At 45.3% G+C, this 20,746-nt stretch overlaps 1 protein-coding gene across 3 annotated transcripts; it reads left to right on the top strand.

Annotated features, from left to right (window-relative positions):
• Window positions 1–52: 52 nt before the first annotated feature.
• On the top strand, window positions 53–20,740 carry ADAMTS13 (ADAM metallopeptidase with thrombospondin type 1 motif 13). Of its 3 annotated transcripts, none has more exons than XM_062011474.1 (29): window positions 53–179; window positions 498–564; window positions 1,373–1,653; window positions 1,839–1,980; window positions 2,334–2,470; window positions 3,238–3,321; window positions 3,407–3,531; window positions 4,312–4,458; window positions 4,778–4,912; window positions 5,461–5,611; window positions 6,264–6,368; window positions 6,829–6,980; window positions 7,101–7,164; window positions 7,703–7,829; window positions 8,032–8,180; window positions 9,458–9,578; window positions 10,268–10,348; window positions 10,612–10,793; window positions 11,216–11,351; window positions 13,013–13,142; window positions 13,815–14,004; window positions 14,681–14,798; window positions 15,156–15,285; window positions 16,914–17,118; window positions 17,622–17,916; window positions 18,271–18,417; window positions 18,876–19,052; window positions 19,399–19,583; window positions 19,862–20,740. In XM_062011474.1, exons 1-29 carry the CDS (start codon window positions 105–107, stop codon window positions 20,018–20,020), a joined length of 4,197 nt encoding a protein of 1,398 aa, XP_061867458.1. In that variant the 5' UTR covers window positions 53–104; the 3' UTR covers window positions 20,021–20,740. The 3 variants fall into 3 exon arrangements, with proteins under 3 accessions (XP_061867458.1, XP_061867459.1, XP_061867457.1); XM_062011475.1 differs by having other exon boundaries at window positions 2,331–2,470; window positions 14,684–14,798; XM_062011473.1 differs by having other exon boundaries at window positions 2,331–2,470.
• Window positions 20,741–20,746: the final 6 nt, after the last annotated feature.

The raw sequence follows: 20,746 nt of genomic DNA, 5'->3' as shown, positions 1-20,746 counted from the left end.
CTGCACTCTTCCCTTCCGCTCCACGTGATGCCTTGGGCCAAACATCATCTTAATCACCGCTGGGCCGGCGCGGAGTGCACAGCGCGGGCCGCAGCTCCTCCGGCATGACCGTCAGCTTGGCGGTCTGGGCGCTCGCCGTGCTCCCCTTGGGCTTCTGCTGGCCGTCAGCTCTCCAAGAGGTGAGTTTGACCTCCAGAAAATGCAGTTTCCAGGAAGGCTCTTTTGTTTCTAGGAAAAAAAATGACACACACACAAAAGCAGAAGAGACAACACAACACGTTCTGAGCCAAAATCCATCCAGCCTCCCTAATCAAGAAGATAAAGCTGCTTCCTCTGGGTGGCTGTTGTGCAGCCCGTGCTTAGTGCATAACGAAGCCATGAGAACTTGGCATGGTACTTGTTGAGCTGCTCACTGGCATTCCTTTCAGGTTAGGTTCCATGCTCAGGGATCCAGTTGTTTGTCTTAAAAACTCGTAAAGCTGTTCTTCTTCTTGCAGAAATTTCTCAGTGCTTTGGATGCAGAAGATGTTTTCTCTTATTTTGGAGCCAGCTCAGTGTCTGAGGGTATGCAAGGATCCTTCCTTCTTGATTTTGGAATGAGTCTGTCAGTTTGTTTCTAACCCTGTGTGTTTGATAACGCTGAGAGCGCTCAGCAATGAACCTGATCTGACAAGCATGTAGCGTTTCTGAGTCACATTGTTCAATGAGGCAAACCATGTAGCAGTGTGAAAGCGGTTGAAGAACTGGGTCAATGTTTAAAATCTGCTGAAGGAGGTGGGATCGTTTCTGTTGCTTACATTAGTGGTCCTAATTCTCTGTATTGGGATCTTTCTACATGGTTAACAGAGCCAGGTTTTCTGAGTGGGGAAGCTTTAGACTAACTGTACATGCACTTGAATTTTGAGAGATTAGTGATCTGGGTCTGGATTGATGGTGGTTCAGAATAAAGATAGGTTTTAAATTCTCAAATCCTTAAAGCAAGGATGCTGTCTACTGTGAGCTCACCTAGTGCTCAGCCCAGTGCCTCTGTCTGGATTGTGATAATTCTCATTCAGTAATGCCGAACATCCGAGGAAGTCAAACTGTCTCAGCCTTTATTAAATGGACTCCTCTCCTTATTGAGAGAGCAAAAGTGCTGATAAGTCAGGAGCCAGTTTCAAAGCTGTTGTCTGTTCCCAGTCAGATTATCTTCACTTTGGAATACATGAAAGCACAGAAGTTCTCTGACTGTTGACACAATGACCCAGAAGGGCCACAGTTGCCATTTGGTGTGTATTTTTTCCTAAGGAGCCAGATCATTACATTTGTTTTCTGTGTGTCATCGTTTCTCATAACTGTTCCCCTTGGTCTGCTCTTGTTTTGTTTCTTTCAGTACCTGAGTTTGTTATTACTGAGCCAACTTGCCCTTGTAAAGAACAGATTGGGCTGACATCCTGTCGTGTTCAACATTGCTCCATTGAGGCCTGGGGACAACTCTATGCCTTTGAATTTCTGGAGGACCATGGTCTCCTTTCCTCTTCCTTTGTGAGCAATCAAGTGGTGAACTCCTCCTTGAGCTTACTGAAGCGATTCTCAGGCAGCTGCTTTGCAGGTGGAAATCCACTGCAGCCTCCTGGGTCTAAGTGTAGAGTCACTTACTGTGAAGGGCAGCTGGTGAGTATGCTCTGACCTTACCCTTACCTTTACAGCCTTTGTAGGTTTGCAGTTTGATGTGTGACCTATCCATTTAATAAATGTGAGCATTTCAAAGGAGAAATGGGACAGATGTGGAACACCATTCTCCACTGGTAGCAAATATCTTTGGAGTAACTCAGAGATGGATATTTCATCTCCTTTAGCAAGGAATCGTCACTGCAGATGAGGAAAAGGTTCACATCAGGCCTGTCAGAAGCAAAGATGTGGCTCTGCTGAAGGACCTTGGCTTCTCCAGACCCCACATTCTCTTCAGAATCACTGCAAGAGAGACAAACACAGCAAGAGGTAATGTAAATGGAGAGGAAGCTCTGCTTGTTCTGCTTGGGAGAGCTGTCTCCTGGCAGTAGGGTTGCTTGCATGACCTCAGGGGACAAATTTGTGTCTACAAATACATGAGTATACTTGAATATGTTTCTCACCTCACTGAAGTGTAACCAGCATGTTTTCATGGAGGTATTTGTTAGTTTGATAGTGTTGGTGCATTAAGGATGCTGGCAGGTGAAAGAGGCCCACAGAAGTGGGAAACTTGAGCAAACAACTGAAGAGTGGTCTTCAGATGGATTACTCTAGAGGATCTGTAGGATGTTTTAAGTTGCCTGGCATTTTAAACTCCCCGTGTCCCTTTGTGTGTTCAGCAGGGTGGTTTCCTTCTCGCCTGCAGAAGAGGGCTGAGGGAGCTGTCAAACATCTGGAACTGATGGTTGTAGCAGGTCCAGATGTTTACCTGTACCACAAAGAGGACACGGAGCGATATATTCTCACCAACCTGAACATTGTGAGTAGCTTTCTGTTTGGGTTGTTGTCCCATTGTGGCGGCTCATAGAGTCACAGGCTGTGTCATAGCAGATGGACCTCTGTGGGTGCACTTTCAGAGGTGTTAGTGGTTACCTGCTCCTAGTACAGGGCATTGTGTGTGTGCAGGGTGTTGCTCTCTGCTTCCCTTGGCCCTGCATGGCAAGTTTTCCCTTGTACAAGGAACTGCATGAGTAAAGTAGATCAAAGAAGCTTTGAGGTTGTAGCTTGAAAACCCAGGTAAAGATGTAGCTCTTTGTTTCATTACTAATATTGTTGTAAGTCAAATACAGCAGCAAGAGTTTAATCAGCAGAGCCTTGATCCAGTCCCTGTTACTTTCAGTGAGATTGAACCAGATCCACTGAATTAATTGTACACTTTACATTTTCACATTTTATCTCTGCTACAGAATTGCACTAAATGTCTCTCTGCTGTTAGTAAGAGTTTGTTTCTGCATTTTCTGTATGCATTGCAAAAATTCCTTCTCATTCACTCTTCTACCCTATGAAACTGTTCTCCATGCAGCTTCTTCTCTCTGCTTCAGAGTATCAGACAAGTCTAAATACAGTTCTCATCTGTTGATAGATTTATTTACATTCCTCATGCAGACTTTAATGTTGTACTTCCCAGTGATTTCATAGTTGCCCCTTATGTGTGTTCCCTTCATAGTGAATGCAGACCTATTATTGGGAACAGGTAGTGAGTCACTGAGGTACCTTCTTTACTGAATCCTTTCTGTCTCTTAACAGGGGGCAGAGCTGCTGAGAGATGCCTCACTGGGTGCTCATTTCAGAGTTCATCTTATGCAAATGCTTGTTTTGAGAGAACCAGAGGTAAGCAGGGAGGATTCTGTTCAAGTATTGTCCCAGGGATTGCTAAAAGCTGTATGAAATATACAAACATGTGCCTTCACTCTAGGCAGAGGTAAACATCACAACAAATATCACCTCCTCGCTGATTAGTGTTTGTGAGTGGAGCAAGAAGGTCAATCCCCAGAATGACTCTGACCCCCAGCATGCTGACATTGTCCTTTACGTCACCAGGTACTGAAGCTCCCCTGCTCTGGGAGGGGATGGAAACGGACCTGACCGTGTCTGGCTGTTAACACCACTGATTTGTGCTTGATCTTCCAGCAGTTGAGCATCACACAGTCTTTGGAAATGGGTTGATTCTCCTATTTGGGGTTGATTCTCCTGCCCTTAGTGTAACATGGTTAGTCAGAGGTGCTGTTTATTGAGTTTCTGAAGGAACTGGAGTATTCCCAAGCACTGACCATCCAGACTTGAGCAGACACTGTGTGCTTCCAGAACAGCACATCCAAGCCCACTGCAGCTTTTTGTGGGCTGAAATGTCAAACAGTAACTGGAAGTGAAAACCCACTGGTGTTTGTTCTGGAAGATTTCTAGTGCTTCCCTGACTCAGACATTTTGCCTGACCTTCAGGCATCTTTCTCTTAATTGCCTTGGGTAAATGTGTTGAAGGCCAGCTTTTCTTGAGTGCAATGGCCTTGATTTAGTGCTCTTTCTCAAAAGAGATGCTGCTGCTGCTCTATTACAAATAGGCTTAGGTCATTTTATTCTCTTCTGCTTGTCTGAGGCCATGGAGATTTGTTGATGTAGAATCACCACAAATTTTGAACAGTGAGTGTTTGTGGAACCCTTCTGCTGCCATCTTGCCCCAGGGAGCTCTGTGTGTCAAAAGAAATGTCAGGTAGCTAACAAAGTTAGATCACGAAGGTGCCATTCAGTTGAACATATAGACCTGGCTTTATTAGCTGCCATGGTTCTTTACTCTTTCCTCTGTATCTGTCTCCCTTACTTCAGGTTTGACTTGGAGTTACCTGATGGGAACAAGGAGCTACGTGGAGTGACTCAGTTAGGTGGAGTCTGCTCCTCCTCATGGAGCTGTATTATCACCCAGGACACTGGCTTTGACCTGGGAGTCACCATAGCCCATGAGATTGGGCACAGGTCAGTAAGAAAGCCCCCAGCAGCCCAGTATGTTTTATTCAGTTAAAAACATCCCCCATTTCAAAGGATTCAGAAGAAGGAAAATGATCTCTTGGGCATATCAAGGGGTTTCCTATGGATTATTCAAAACTTTTGGAAAGAGTTCCCTGTGTTTCTTGTATTCCTGCAGCTCTCCCCTGCAAAGAGGAGAGAAAACCTTAGTGACAACAGTAGAAGGAAAGGCTGCAGAGGGAGCTAAGCCCTTGCTTACAGAAGAGAGGCTCTGAGGGAACTCAGCCTCTGGGTTTCTTTTCAGAGCACTGTGCTACTTCTGTTACAGCCTTGGAATCTCCCATGATGGTGAGGGGAATCGGTGCAGCAGCAGCGGTTACATCATGGGCTCAGCAGGAAACCACAACAGCATCGACCTCGTCTGGTCGCAGTGCAGCCGAGAAGAGTTCCTGGCCTTTGTCAGGTAAGGGAACAGTCCAGTTCTGTGTGCCCATGTGGCAGCAGTTCCCTGTACTGGCAGCTTAGCAAAGGGCAGGGGAAGATGAGGAATAAAATAGAACATTCTTGGAAAATGAGGAACTGAGAAGCTTGGGGTTTGTTTATTTCTTAGCACTTGTGTCTGTTGCTGAGGTTAAACCCAGCTTTTGCTTCAAGTAGCTGGAAAATACTTTGGTTAGTGACTAACATGCCTAATGTTGGACTTCTCAGACACTAGCTCAGCCTGGAATTTTTATTTAAAATGTCAGAGAAGCTAGGTTTAAGCAAGGATTGTGGGCTGTGAGCTGGCTGGGTGAGGAACAGGAATGGATTTCTGTTCTAACTTCAGCAGCAGGGAACTGTGAGCATCTCCAGGCAGATGCTGCAGCTAAATCCATCACAGCCCACAGTAAGCATGTGTTGTCTGGGAAAGCAAAGCCAACTCCCAGAATGAAACTCGGCACAAGTTTGCAAACATGTCATTGTCCTTACTGCCCACAGCTGGGAAAGTGATATTTCTTATGTTTCTATCAGCACAGGCCAAACAAACTGCTTAAATGACCTGCCGGACATGGACGGCAGCATCCCTGGATGGAAGCCTGGCTTGTACTATGGAGCAGATGAGCAATGTAAAATAGCCTTTGGGAGTGTTGCCACAGCATGCACCTTTGCTGACAGCAATGTTGTAGGTAGAAAGTTTGTCTGTCTTCCTAGAGGCAGCAGGGAAATGCTCTGGAACCAAGATTCAGGAGAAGGGGTCTGGGGACATTGTTGTTGTAAAGGAATGGAAGGTGCTTTCCTGCCACACATCACTTGGCAAGGAACAAACCTTCAAAGGTTTATAACTTCTCTTCCCCTCCTTTCTGTTACCTCCTTCATCCACATAAGTCTCTTTTAAAGTCTGCACAGTAGCCAGAGCCTTCTATCCAAACAGGAGCCTGGTGGTGCCAGTGCTGTGTCCCCCTACTCAGGGGCCTGTCTTAGGGAGCCTGTGTTCATTGGATTCCTCCAGCATCCCTGACATTGCTCAAGTCTCCATGTCTGAGAAGTGCAGCATGGCTAACAGCTGCCATATATTTTTTAATGAGGAAGGACTAAAGTGGTTGAAACTTGCTTCACTGAGTTATCTTCTAACATTACAGCTGACAGTGTTGGTCTTTTGACATGCCCACAACTTTTGCCCAATATCAGGAGAAATGAGGAAACTTGCATTGTTGGGTAGTGTGGGGAAACCAAACGTTTAGGACATGCACCCTTTAAGGGAAGCAGCTTTTGGGACTGCTGTGTTGATGAGCCTGAGTGATTCTCTGAACTCTCTGGTTTTCTTGTCACACCAGGACATATGTAAAGTTCTGTCATGCCATGTACAACCAGGAGACAAATCCAGCTGTACTCGACTTCTTGTTCCCCTCTTGGATGGTACTGAGTGTGGAGTCAATAAGGTAAGGAGGCTGCTGATCTGATGATCAGAAGTGGATGTGGGTGCTGTGGAGCTCATTAGACAGCAAGACCTTGTTGGTGCCTGGAAGGCACATGACACTCACTGCCCCTCAGACAGAAAGCTAAGGCCAGACACTCTAGTCACAAACTGCTGGTACCAGCTGATCTTGTTGTTTGCACCTTGTCTGTATCTCTGCAGCCTGTTATCTGAGCTCTCCTCAAAGACTTTGCTTTTCACTTGAAATGACTTATCAGATCTTTGTTTTAACCCCAGCCTCATGTTAGACCAGAACTAGGAATGGGATTCTTCCAGGCTCTTGTGAGAAAGTGCCTCATTCATTTTGGGATTCTCTGTTACACACTGGCCTGCAAAAAGATGGGGACTTGTGACACCCTTGTAGATCCCAGCTCTGCAGGTTTCACTGTGGTGCTGTTGCCAGTTTTCTGTATTCTTTGTGTTAGTGGTGCTCCAAGGGACAGTGCAGCTCTCTGGAGGAACTCAACCCCATGGCTGTAGTCCATGGGCAGTGGTCCAGCTGGAGTCCTTTCTCCTCCTGCTCCCGCAGCTGTGGAGGTGGAGTTGTGATAAGGCAGCGGTTCTGTAACAACCCCAGGTAAGAGGTGGGGAGTTTGCAAGTGCCCCTTGGCCAATTCAAGTCCTTGAGGTCTAAGTCTTGCTCTTTGCTTGGGACAAAACCACCTCTGTTGAGGAGCTCTTTTCTTGTCGTTTCCAGGCCTGCTTTTGGGGGGCAGCAGTGCCATGGTGCCAGCATCCAGGCAGAGATGTGCAATACGCAGGTAATGGAGCTCATCACATCTTCTGAGCTTGTTTCTTAATGTCAATTAACCCTTTGGGACTGTATATTTTGGGACTGTACCTCTCCCAGCTGAGTGCTTTGGGCAGGAGGACAAAAGGTCTGGCACACATCTGCCTGACAACAGGAGAGGTATTTCTTCCACTATGTCTGAAGACAGCCATATTATTTCATAGCATTGTTCACGTGGAATGAAGCATTTTCTCTGTGCCTTCATAGCAGGACAGACACTGAGAAAGTAGTGACTCACTTAATGATAGCTTTCTTTGGAGGGACATTCTGTTGTTCTTATTTTCCTTATCCATTTATTTTGTATAAACTGCAAAGATACCAGCTTTCAAACACGATTCTCTGCATAGCCTGCAGCCCCCCTTTAAAGTGGCTTCCTTTATTTCCAGTTGTTTTGGTGTTTTACTTAGCAGCCACTGCTTTCTGCCTTTAGCTAGTGAGTAAAATGCTGCTTGGGATTCTGTGCTCAGTAACTTCCTTTCATTACACATACAATTCTCTCTGGGATGTAGGCCTGTTTGATGACCCAGCAGGATTTTATGGCTGAACAATGCACAGCAACAAATTTGAAGCCACTGTATCTCACTGTAGAAACACCATCCTTTTATACCTGGACTTCTGCTGTTGGCTTTGCCAAAGGTAAGGAAAGAAGCAGGGGTTTCTTTGTGGAGTGTTCATGTCTGTACTTTGAAGTCAGAAGGCTGTTTCACTGTTTTAGTTTTCATGTGAAATCTGGATGTGCTTTCTGTCAGACCCTTCTGACTTCTTCCCGTTGCTTGATGGTCAGCCATGTGCCTTACTGGAGGAGTAACTCCTTTCTTCTTCTGTCTGCCTCCTCCAGGGGACCTGCTGTGCAAACACATGTGCAGGGCCATTGAAAACGAGTTCATGGTAAGCCGTGAAGACAGTTTCATAGATGGAACCAGGTGTGAGCAGGATGACTCTGAGCACCACGGGGCTTTCAATCTGTGTGTAATGGGAAGCTGCAGAGTAAGTAACTGGGGGATCTAGGTGAACCTCTGGTGTGTAATCTGCACCAAAGGAGTCAATTAACTACGAGCAAGGGAGAAAAACACAGTGTCCCAAACAACAGAGTGAGCTCTTCTCAAAGAGAGTTTTGGTCTCAGCTTCTTGGATGGAGTCCAACCAATCTCCTGTTCTGTTTGTGCATGCAATGCCAATGCCCTCTAGATAAGACATTCTGCTAATTATGCACTAAGTATGTAAGACTATTCATCCCTAATCCAAGAAGCAGTTGGTTTGTGTTGGTTGAAGAGACATCATTAGCTGTTCAGTTTGCATGGGATAAACAGCCCTAGAAAATGCTGTCTGTTGGAAGAAAGTTGCATGATTTGAACATACAGGGTCAGTGGCAAAGTAAGGAGTAAATCCTGGGAATCATAACTCAACATACTGATTGTTGCAGTATCATTAATCAAAACTGAAGTATAACTTCCTATTTTCTGGACTGCATGTGAGAAAGGCATTCTGTCATGATGAACTTGAACTCCCCCACACTGTCTGCATCTTAGTAACTGCTCAGTGCTGACCCAGTTGTATGTTTTCTGTTGTTTCTTTACATTCCCAGAATACACTCTTAACATTTTGTGTTCTCATTATCCTTGTGTTGGGTGTTTTGTAATGCATTTTCACCTAATGGACAGCAGAGGGTGCAGGCATAATCTATTCTGATTTCTGTTGTTCTGTTGGTAATTGAGATAAAATATGTATGTTATGGCAGCATCCAAAGCCTGGGATCAGTGCCTCTAGCATAAATTCAGCAGTTGCACGTGTTTTGCTGCTAAGCCTGCTGAGATCCTCCTGTAGCTTTATGTAAATTAGTCTTGTTCATGGGAATGAGCAGAGAGGCTCTTGTTTGAGCTCCATAGGATTGAAGGCCAGACTGAAGGATGTGAGCTACCTTTGGGTTTGGGAGCTAAAGATTCCTTTAGAACCTGCCATCCATATTTACTGTTCTCCTGGGTTTTTTTTTTCCCTTTTCTTTTTCATTCCCCCCTTCTAGAGGAAGAAAATATCATAGGATTAATGAAAGAGTTGTGCTCTCAGCTGAAACCTTCCAGTCTCTGGCTTTGTATGCTGCTGTATGATGGTAGACCTAGGTACAAATGCATCTTTGTCTGTGTTGTGTGCTTAAATTTGAATTACAGCTGAAAAAGGCAGTTTCAGAAATACAGGCAGTGTTGCTTTCATTCACTTGTTTGCTTCTCAGAATAGGCAAGTCTTGACAGACTCTCCCCTTTGCTCAGGCATTTGGATGTGATGGCCAAATGGACTCCAAGAAGACAATGGACTCTTGCAAAGTCTGTGGAGGTGATAATTCTACTTGCATCAAAGTGAGTGGATCTTACACAGAAGGAAAAGCTAAAGGTGTGTAGTCCTCACACTCAGGCTCAATGTTATGGTATTGTTCGTACTCTGCATATTTGTATGTGCATTCAGTGTGTTTGTAATCTGTGACTTCTTGTTTCTGCTTCTGCTTGATTTTGGCCATGGATATGGCCATGGAATTTGGGTAGAACCCCATGAGAGGGCAGCTGAAATCTGTAACAGGGAGGTGGCTACTGTGTAGGCAGAGTGACTTTTTTGGTTATGGTTCTCCACTGGACATGGACCAGAAATGTGACCATTTGGGAATTCCAGCAAATTACTGGGAGCTGAGGGCTGTGTCAGATGCTTCCCAAGATATTAAACATCCATTTGGGAGCTGATCTTGTAGTATCACATATAGATAGAACATTGAAAGAACAAAATAAAGATAAGAGGACACAGACACAGTTTTGTTTGCTGTGTTCACCATCTCTGTGTTCAAGCCAAGCTGACAGGGCTCAGGACAGTGTGAATGTTGGGGCTTGGCCATCACTGTTGTATCCTTACTTTTTTATATATTAGCTATATAACTCCTGTCTGCAGTTAAGCTTTGTTGTTGCCTGTAAGGCTTTTCCTTCAATGAATAGCATGCTAATAAGGTGCAGAGGGGTTGATCTGTAATCCCCAGCCTTTTTAAGAGAGGTACAGTAATGGAAGGTGACCGTATCTTCTTTCTTTCCATCCTTCAGAGTATGTCACATTTCTGTCCCTGCCTTATAACACCACCTTGGTCCATGTTACCAACTGGAGACCTCTCTTCACACATTTGGGTGAGTTGAATGGAAGGGAGAGGAGGACCTGCAGGGCTAAAACAAGAATGTAAAACCAAGGAAGTGGAATTTGAGAGGAGAGTTCTTGATGATACAAGTTGCTTGTTGGATGCTCACCAGTGGGAAGTGGTAGAATCCATGCTCTTTGGGATGCCTGACTTAGAGCAAACTGGTTTCTAGTGAATGGGTAGTCTGTAGCTGCCAGCACCAGGAAGTCCTGGTGATCACATCTCTTAACCTCGCTGCTACTTTTGCTGCTCTAGCTGTGAAGGTTAAAGGAGAGTACGTGGTTGCTGGAAAAGGAAAAATCTCACTGAATGTCACCTATCCATCAGTTCTGGAGGACAGCCAGATCAAATACCAAGTGTTTCTCACCAAGGACAACCTACCAAGCCTGGAGGAAGTCCATGTGGATGGGCCAACACAAGAAGAAATTGAAATACAGGCAAGTTTGTGGAGTCGGAAAGGGGCCAGCCAGAACTAGCCAGGCTGAGTTTGTGCAGCTCTGCTGCAGTGCAGAATCCACGTGTAGTAGGCTTCATATCCAAGGCTGGTGGAGATGTGTTCCCTAAGAGTGATGTCATTGCTGTACCTGGGAAAGGTTGAGGGTTGGCTGCTTACAGGCTTTCTGCAGGTCTTGGGAATGGCTGTGTGGGGAAGAGCATACTGAGTTAAAACTCTTGCCTGGCTTAATCTTTTTTCAGTGCCCTGTGCACAGAATTCCCAGGGTGAGTACTCTGACTGCATCTGGCAAGAACTGAGAGTCATAGCATTGAGATTCAGGGTTAGACCCCGAAAAGGGGGGGTAGCTTATCTGTCCTTAGCATTGAGTCTCTGTTGATTGACCACAACTTTTTCTTTCACCAGGTCTATCGAAGGTATGGAAAAGAATACGGCAATGCCACCAACCCAGACATTACCTTCAGCTACTTTATCCCCAGGGGAAATCTGTCCTATATGTGGATTCCTCAGCAGAGGCCATGCTCAGTCACCTGTGGGGAAGGTGAGGCAACACTACCCAGTCTTTGGTTTTTACAAGATCTGGACAGACTTCTTGTTTTCTGCTTGGTAGTCACCCAGATCTCTCTGGGTTGACTGAAAGAACTGTGACATCTGCACTAGATATTGGGTTAGAACTTATTAAACAGCTGAACTGAATTGAAAAGCAAATTGCTGAAAGCAAGCTGCAGTTGCCAGTGTTAAACTGAACCAAAGAGCAGAGTGGGACAGCTTTTGAATGATAATAGCAAATCAGCTAATGAATCATCAAAATGATAGTGAGAATGTTTGCTCATGAAGGGGATTTGAAATAGGCTTTCACTGAACTTCTGATTTTAAGACCAAACAATTTTCTCATATTTTTCAAAGTTGTTGAAAACTGTAATTTGAGGTTGGCTAAACATCAAAAGTCTGAGACCAAAGTGGTATCTGGTGTCTAACTAAAGCCTCAGAGCTTAATAGGAAACTTCCTTCTTACAATTCTCTTCCTGAGCCATGGCTAATCCTTTCTGTCTCCCTGAAGGAATCATAAAGCAGGGTGTAACTGATCAGTCTGGTAGACAGTCTGACATCTTGTTTAGCAGATAATACAGATGACACTGACAAGCCTCTCAAGCCTCTAATGACAAGAATTTAGAAAACACATTAATGAATACTTAGAGAAGTCAGTCTAAAGGACTGGCTGTGCCTGGAGAGCTTTTCTCCAGCGGATTCCTCAGGTGAACTGTTTGCTGAAACCCTGAAGTAAAGAACTCAAAGTGCTCTAGGGCCTCCCAGCTAATGGAATCACAAACAAAACCATGAGAAAGCTGGGACTTCAGATAACAAGAAGTTGAGAATCTGAGCTGAAATTGCTTCTTGGGAGCTGGAAATGATGCTCAGGCCTTCAGTACCAATAGACATTATGTGAAAATAGGGAGGACGGTGAACAGATCACGTTGCTGATGGATTCTTGACATTTGTTTCTCTAGGTCATTCTCTTTGAGATTCAGGAATGCCTGTCTCTATGGGTAGCTTATGGACTGCAAAGGAGACTCTTCACAGCTTTGATTGTGATGTTTTTGAGTTTGGTTTTTTATTCAGTATTGTTAAAAATCTTGTTTGTAGTTTATGAAGATTCATTTCTTGCATGCCACAGGCACTGCAAGTCTGCAGTTTCTCTTCCAGCACCTCTAGTCTAGTTTTGGATGATCCCTTTGAGGACATGGGCACAGAACTGTCTGGGTACAGAGGCTTTGTGATGATATTACATGTTTAATTCTACAGAACATCATTTGAAAATGTCTGACTACTGGAGCTTAGTTTCAGCAACCTGTCCCTCATCAGTCAGATACCAAGATCATTAGAAGTACTTTGAACCAAATTATGATTGATATCTCTGTTCTTGCAAATGGCCAGTTTGGGGCAAACTTTCCATTCTGACAGTGGATTATTCATCAAACCTCTCACCTTCTGGGGTGTCTGTTGTGGAAAGGTGCTTTAAGACTCTTGAGGAAAAGTTCTTTGAGCAAGAAGGAGTTTGTGTGTTTGTGGGAAGTCTGTGTTCCTAAGTACACCATTTTCCTACACCAATGATTTGAGTAAAGTGAAGTTACTGCATATTCCTAGAATAATAGAGGTGAACTGTTTGCTCTGCTTATAACTTCCTTTCCTTTTGTATCCTAGGGATGAGAGCAGTGGACCATGTGTGCTTTGATCAAACAAAGAATGAAATCACAGAGGATCAGTGGTGCCTGGAGCTCCCACAGCCCCTTTCAGAGCACCAGCCCTGTGCCATGGAGCCATGCCTGTACAGGTTGGTGTTCCTGCAAGCTCAGCTGAGTTCTTGCTTTGCTTGTCCTTTCTCTGACAGCCAACCCGGTCTCTGCAGTCACATTTGTATTGTGCAGGGTGAAAAAGAACAACAAAGGAGAGGTATGAAGTAGTTTCTTCCTAACTATAATAGTGATAGCAGATCCTAAATGATGTTCTGTCCTTCCTGGTCCCATAAGGTAATTGAGATGTCAGCTGAATGAATGAGAGATAGTCCTTCCAGTGTTTTACCATAGTCTGTTAAATGAAATCCTTTGAGGGCATGGCCAAAAGCAGATGTCTGCTCACATCCTTTCCAAGGTTGTGCCAACAAAGATTGGATCTTATTCTGGAGGAGGCCCTGGTGTTAATTAGACTGGAAAGAGGAACAACAGCCAAGCCTGCCCAGACATTGATCTTATAGATATTTCAGTGTTTAATAAAAAGTGATTATGCTGTGAACTACAGCTCTGTAGCTGAGGTGCTTTTAGTCCTAGAGAGCTGTCAGTGCAAGCACTTAAATCTCCAGCAGTTGTCCTCTCTATCACATCCAGACAAGGCCAGGGAAATAGACACTGGATACTCTGTGTGACCCATTTACTGTAATTAGGGATGTGAGTAATAAATTTCCATCATCCACACGAGAAACAGAGTGATACAATAACTTCCCATTTAGGTGGAAGATGTCTCAGATAGGTGAATGCTCTGCTGTCTGTGGAACTGGAGTTGCCCAGCAGAATCTGACCTGTATTCAGTTTCGTGATGGATTGGAGACTATTGTGGATGACAGCTTGTGCCCAGCAGAAGAAAAACCTCTCTCCATTGTGCCATGTGTGGTTAATGTCTGCCCTTTAGGCTGGGACAAAGTGAGTTTACTGTCTTGGCTTGTTTCAGGAGTCTCACTGGGAGCTTTGCACTCCACAAGAGGCTACAAATTAAGAACCACCCTTAACTGCTGGAGCTTGGGAGGGTGGCTTACACCAAAGATGTCTGCCCAGTTGAAGGTTCATCCTGTTACTTTAGACAGCTCTGTCCCTCTTAATTTGTGCTGCTGGATTAATCAGTTCATAGTGGTGGTTTCTTTAGAGCAACTGTTGACTGTATTCCTTCTTCATTTCTCCCCTCAGAGTCCAACAGCCCCTGGTCCATCAGGAAATACCTCACTTACAAACAGAGAGGTTCTGACACTGTGGGGAGGATTACTAGCAGGGAAGAGTGTATCTCAGCACAGGATCACTGGTCCAGATCTGTACTGGGGAGCCACTGTCAGGTTTACATTTACAGATGGGGAAGATGCTGCTTTAGGCATCTCCAGTCTTGGGTCTCTCTCTTCAGGCAGTATGAATTAGGAGGGATCCTGGCTGTTGGATGTCCTTAGCATGTTCTGTAAAAATGGAGAAAGTGCTTAGACGTGACTCTTTCTTCAGTGACAGCAAATATGTTGTAGAATTGATGTGGAGGTATCCCTCACCTTCATTAGACTGGATCTGGTGTGTGAAGCAGGTGCCAATGTCAGTCTGGATGTTTCTGCTCTCTTCTGAGGAGGAAGATGCACGCTTACAGCAGACTTCAGAGTCACTTGGGCATGTCCAACTGGAAAATAGGACTGTGTATGTCTGGAGCCCTCTAGCTGGAGAGTGTTCTGTCTCCTGTGGTAGAGGTGAGATCTTTCAGTGCTGCAGGGAAATATTACTTGGCTACAGATGTGAACTCAGTACCCAGGAACCTCAGGGACCTAGTCTTTTCCCCTCTGCAGTTCTAAGTACACGTATAACTGTGGTCACAATCTTTTTGAGTCTGGAAGAGGCAAAGAGGCCTGGCTAAGACAGGAAATAGGTTAGAGGGCTGGCTGCCTGCTGCTGCTGTGCTTTGGAGTTGGGGGAGGATGGGTGCAGTAAGTGTGCCTGGGGCTTGGGCAGGATTAGTTTGTTTTGTACTCACAGATGCAACTGACATTGCTTGGCTTATTTGCAACCCTTCCATGCATGCTGTGCAGTAAGATTGCTTCCTTTCCTAGGTAACACTCAGCTACAGTATCTGTGTGTGGATTTTGACACCAAAGAGGAAACCCAAGAAGAAAACTGTCATCCAGTGCCAAAGCCAGAGAGCAGGGTGGAAGTCTGCGATCTCAGTCCCTGCCCTCCAAGGTAAAGCAGTTACTAGGAGACAGGGAGCAAGTGAGAGGTCTTTCCTTCCTCTCTATCTTGAGGGACATTGTAAAGTAAGGGTCAAGCTACTCTTGAGAATGTTGTCTTCCTCTCCCCTGCTTTGAAAGCACAGCCATCTGCAAAAACAGCAGTGCTGATCCATACCAAGCAAACTAACTGAGAGTCGTTCCTGGGCTGGTATATTCTCAAGCAAAACTAAGTGAAGTCTTTGGAGTTTGAGTTCAGGTTAAAGCTGAAAAACTTTTGATCACATACTACTCTGGAGAAGTGGAACCAAATCCTTAACTGCAAAAAGTGGTGATATATTTGCCAGGTGTGTAGTTTCTGCAGAGCATCAAGGAAAGTAGGTACAATTAAATGCTCTAAGAATGTGGAATAGCTGCTCTGAGAACTGAAGGGAATTGATTGCACCTTCCTTATGATTTATGGTGCTGCACACTGCCCTCACTGGGGTGACTGCTGATTGCTCAAACACGAGCTCCTGCCTATGTGTGCATTAACAGAATTCCAGTTCTATTTCAATAGACTGGTTGGATTTAATACCCAGTGAAGACAGGTGACAGCTGGAGGTGCTTACTGATGGCTGTGTTCTTCCCGGGTGGCATTACAGAATGGGCTCATGCAGTGTAAGCTGGGGAGGAGGTGGGATGCACAAGGTTCTCTACTGTGCAAGAGAGTCCAGGGAGAAGGCAGAAGGGATTGTGGCAGACACCCAGTGTGAGTTTGCCTCGCTCAGAGGTGTATGAGCTGTGTAATTTAAAGCTTTGCTCTGAGGTCAAAATGGCCACATGAGCCACAGGAACATGCACTGGGGAAGAGCAGTGATCTGTGAATGTGTGTGGTATGATCTAGGGTACGGCTCAGAGTTGATGAGGCAGAGCTTGCCCTGCCCTATTTGTGTGGGACTGGAAAACCACTGGCATCCGGAGATTTCTGAGTGCTACAGCATGCGTGGGCATGTCGTGATAGGACAGGGAGTAATGGCTTCAAACTGACAGACAGGAGATCTAGATTAGATGTAAAGAAGGCACAGGCTGCCCAGAGAGGCTGTGGATGCCACATCCCCAGAATTGTTCAAGGCCAGGTTGGATGGGACTTGGAGCAAGCTGATCTGGTGGAAGCTGTCCCTGCCCATGGCAGAGGGGGCTGGACTTAATGGTATTTAAGGTCCTTTCCAACCCAAATAATTGTGCTGCTCTCAGGATGAAGCCCCATGGGTCAGTTTCTCATCTGACTGTTCAGTGATGTGTGTTTTGGAGGGAGATAAGGTTGTTTTTGCAGTTAAGCCTGTATCTGCCACCCTGGGGAAGACTGTAATGGACATGGGGTAAGATTCAATGTATATTTGAAGTCTGCAAAATTCACATTTTGCAAAATGTGATTGCCTTCTGTTTGGATCCAACTCCAAACCTGCTCCAGACTGCCCAGCCTTGTTTCGAAGGCTGCCTTCTAAGCAGCAAAGTGTGAGAGGCAGGGGGGTGAAGAAAGCTGATGAGAAGCAGAAGGAGGAAGGATGAGGGAGCTGCGGTGCATTTTTGGCAGTGAGAGATAACACAAGGTGGGGATTCATCACTAACTTCATTTTTCTCCTCCATGTCCTCTGTCAGATGGAAGGTAACCCCAGCTGGCCCCTGTTCCTCCAGCTGTGGTCTTGGCTTAGCTGTTCAGCTGATTACCTGTGTGCAGAGTCACCGAGGCAAGGAGATTTTGGTGGAGGAGCATTTGTGTCCTGTGGCAGAGAAGCCCCTTTCCAGTGTCCCCTGTGTCATCCGAATGTGCTCTTATGAATGGAGCTTCAGTGAGTGGACAGAGGTATTTGTTCCTGTTCAGATGCAGCACTTAAGTGTCTAGTGCAGCAATTTCAAAGCTATTCACTTCCCTAAAGCATACAGAGGAGAAGTAACACTTCTGCCTTATACATTTACTTCCCACAGAAAAGCTGAACTGTTTCTAGGAATGTTTTCTGTCCTTTCCACTGCTCTGTGTTTAGCAGCTGTAGGTCTGCTTCCCACCTTTCTCAGCAAAGGTTTTAGCTGCAGGTTAAAAATAGTCCTTGGCATGTTTTCTTCTGGAATGCAGATTTTTGGGGGATTTTTTAGGAAGTGGTTCTACAATTCAGAGATGTAGTTTGGAAGATCTCCTGGGAGGAAGGCCATCTTGCAGCTGATGCAACTAGAGCACTGAAAGGGCATGTGACAAAACAACATCAGTGAATGAAAGATGAGCCCTCCAGATCATGCCTGAGCCAATAAATGTGTTTATTCCTGATTACCAACTGAAACACATGTATAAAGGGCTGTGGGTTTCTTCTGCAGTGTTCAACTTCATGTGGGAATGGCATTCAGACACGGCAGGATTTCTGCCTCAACCCACTCACCCGTAAGCACGTGAGTCCCGTCTTCTGCAGGCGCTTCCCCAAGGCCATTGTGGTCCGTGGCTGCTCTGCAGGGCCCTGTCCTGAGCAGGTGGTGGGGATGGGGTCCCATGGGGGACTGCAGACGGTGACACCGGCCGTGCTGGCGACAGCCACCACTGCCACAGAGGAGAGACACAAGGACTTGGATCTTCCTCCATCTGCTGTGCCTCGGGAGCAGACAAAGACCAGTGAAGGTGAGGAGGACACTGCCTAAAGGTGAAGTGCTTCCTGCATGCAGCTGGGTTGTGGTGATCTTACTGCCATAAAGGGGCAGGAGCATGGGACTTCTGGTTAGGAGGGACAACATGCTGTTCCTTCCAGCATGTCATGAGCTGTCTATGTTGTTTGAGCTAGGAATAACAGCTCCTTTCCCTGGGCTTCCCAAGGCTCTTCTGACTAGGGACTCTTTAGGGTAACAGCTGACTCTTCCTGTGCTTTACCTGGAAGATGTGCACTTGTCTGTTCATTGTGCCACAAAAGGAATGAGGCTGTTTTTCAGCAGCTGTAGTTCCTTCTAAATGTGTTTCTCATCTGTTTCTGCTGTACAGGTGTCTGTGGAAAGCTCTTTCTTAATGCCACCGGAGTCATCAACATGATGGGTGTAGAGAGCAGTGACTGCACCGTGGCCATCGGACGTCCTCTCAGGGAGGAGATAACAGTCAGGGTCCTGGAGAGCTCCCTCAACTGCAGTGCAGGTACAGCCAGGGCATCCTGGTTCCTTTGGGAAGCCTGCACCTCTTTTGCTCCTGGGCTTTTGGTGCCCTCAAAGCTTCTTGCTGCCTTGGAGCCTCTGTAATCTCAAACCATTTTACAAGTTCTTCTGTCCCACCAAGTTTCTGCCAGATAAGACTAAATAAAAAAACTGTCTTTCCTCCTGCATAATGGTTTCATACCTGTTTTGTTGATAGATATGAGAGGAAAGGAGATTATGGGGTTAAAGAGGCTTCTTGCTTAGGCCTGTTATAAACTCTTCCTGCCATACATCCTATTGCTGGAATCAGTACAGTTACATTAGTTAACTGGACTTTTTTCATGAGAGATTTTGATAAGGACAAGGTGCAGAAATTACTTGATTCCAGACCTAGATAAGATAGGTTGCAGCCTTTAAAATGGAAGTAAATATGTTTCTAGTCCCTGTGCTCATCCATTCCAGGTGAGGTCGTGCTGTTTTCTGGGCGAATGATGTGGAGGACAGGCTGCAGGAAGCTCCCTTTGTCACTGATAAATTCCAGAACGAATACACTGATTGTGAAGCAGCGTGTTTTGATGCCAGGAAATGGGGCCATTCTTCAGTACAACAGCAGAACTGCAACTAAAAAATATTACCAAGGTACCTTACTGAAAACTTTGCTATTGCTTTAGATTAAGGCACCCATGACAGGGCCCACAGAGTTCCACAGATTGTGGTTGCTGATGGAAATCTGTGGAAACCTGGCTTCATTTTTAGCAGTAAATAAGCTCCTTCTTGAGGAGTGTTGGAATTAAAATGACTTGTGGACTACCCTTCTGTTTTAAAGGCAAGCCCCCTGCAGGTGTGTGTTGATGCTTGGAGGTTCCCAGATGAAAACTCCTTGGAGGAACTTTTCTGCCTGTGTTTAATTTAAATGATTACTTTCTTGGAGATGCTGGACACATCTCTAAATCATTTTCTTTTCTGCTCCGTTTCTCCCTCTCAGACTGTGACAAGCAGCTGTTTGGTCCCAAAGGTGAAATAGTGAATCCTGTGCAATTGCCTGATCAAAGGCAAGAAGTAGTGTGTCGAACCTTCATCAATGTGGCTCCTCAGCATTGTGTAGCCATCCGTGCCCTATATATTGATCTGGGCAATGAAAGCAACAAAACACATTTTAATTACATCCTGGTGAGTCAGAAACCTAAAGGGGGTGATTTGGATGAGAACAGGCCCATGTCCTCATTAGAGATTTTGATCCATATGCGAAGTTCAATCACAAATCCCAGACTCTGACCTCTTGTTATGTACATGTAGATGTCAGTGAGCACTGCTGATGTCTACTATATTTCTTCTAACCTTTGTCTAGGGCAGCTTTTCCCTTTGAGTGACCAGTTTGCAAATCCCCAGTATTTTGTGGGTGCTTCACTTGTGGGCTACTGTGATACAATGATTTGGTCTTTATGCAGGTCCGTGATGTAAGTACCATGAAGACGATGGTGTTCCATGGGAAACAGAAGTTCCTCTGGCAATCAACAGGAAGCCAAGCTGAGATTGAATTTCACAGCAATGTTAAGGAACAGCAAATCAGTTTCTGGGCTGAATATCATGCTATTGAGCCCAAATAAAAGGAACCAGAACCACTGCACTGAGGACTATGGTCTAGTTAGTCACTGCTGCTTGGTCACTGAAGCCACACGAGTCATTTAACCTTTTTGCAACTGCTTCTCCATCTACTGAGTAAGAGCAGGAACATCTACTGACTCCTTTGGGATCTCAGTTAATTATGCAAAAGACATATAACAATGGAGTGTTTAGCAAGTACTTCTCGTAGGGATTTTCTGTCTGTTCTGGTTGGTAATGATGCAGTTTACAGGTCTGCAGCTGGTGACTTGGAGACTGAAGTCTCAGGGTCTTGCTTCTGTAATATACTGTCATTATAGGATAGTCATTTAATTTCTCAGTGGCACAGTGTCCCACTACAAACTCCTGTATACCACGAGTAGCTATGACTATGGTCTTGTGTGGTGTTAAATGCCCCTTAGAGCTCAGGCCTATTGAAATTCTGGAATGTGTTAAAGAAGGCAAAGATGTGAATGAGGATGAACTGCTAGCACAAGAGGACTAGGGACATGTGTGAGGACAAGACAGTTTCTTTGTCCAGGAAGGCAATGCAGTACTAGAACAGGTCACTTAAAAAGCTTGAATGTTGTCAGGAGTTGACTAGACAAAGGCACTGTTGACTTCATCAAGCCTTGGTGACAGTTGCCTTTATATGCAAAGACTAAGTGGCATCCACATGTCTCTCCCCAGCCATCTCTTCTCTGGTTCTCCTCTTATGACAGTGATACCAG

This window comes from Colius striatus, chromosome 19 (assembly GCF_028858725.1).
Source record: "Colius striatus isolate bColStr4 chromosome 19, bColStr4.1.hap1, whole genome shotgun sequence".
Classification (NCBI taxonomy): Eukaryota; Metazoa; Chordata; class Aves; order Coliiformes; family Coliidae; genus Colius; species Colius striatus.
Note: the sequence above shows the minus strand (reverse complement) of the source record. Positions and strands in the feature narration are given on the sequence as shown.

Excerpts from the sequence above, each read along its gene's own strand:
- ADAMTS13 (XM_062011473.1), top strand. The coding sequence starts at position 105 with ATGACCGTCAGCTTGGCGGTCTGGGCGCTCGCCGTGCTCCCCTTGGGC. Across the intron at positions 565-1,372 it reads AGCCAGCTCAGTGTCTGAGG|TACCTGAGTTTGTTATTACT; the intron begins GTATGCAAGGAT and ends TGTTTCTTTCAG. Across the intron at positions 19,584-19,861 it reads CACATTTTAATTACATCCTG|GTCCGTGATGTAAGTACCAT; the intron begins GTGAGTCAGAAA and ends GTCTTTATGCAG.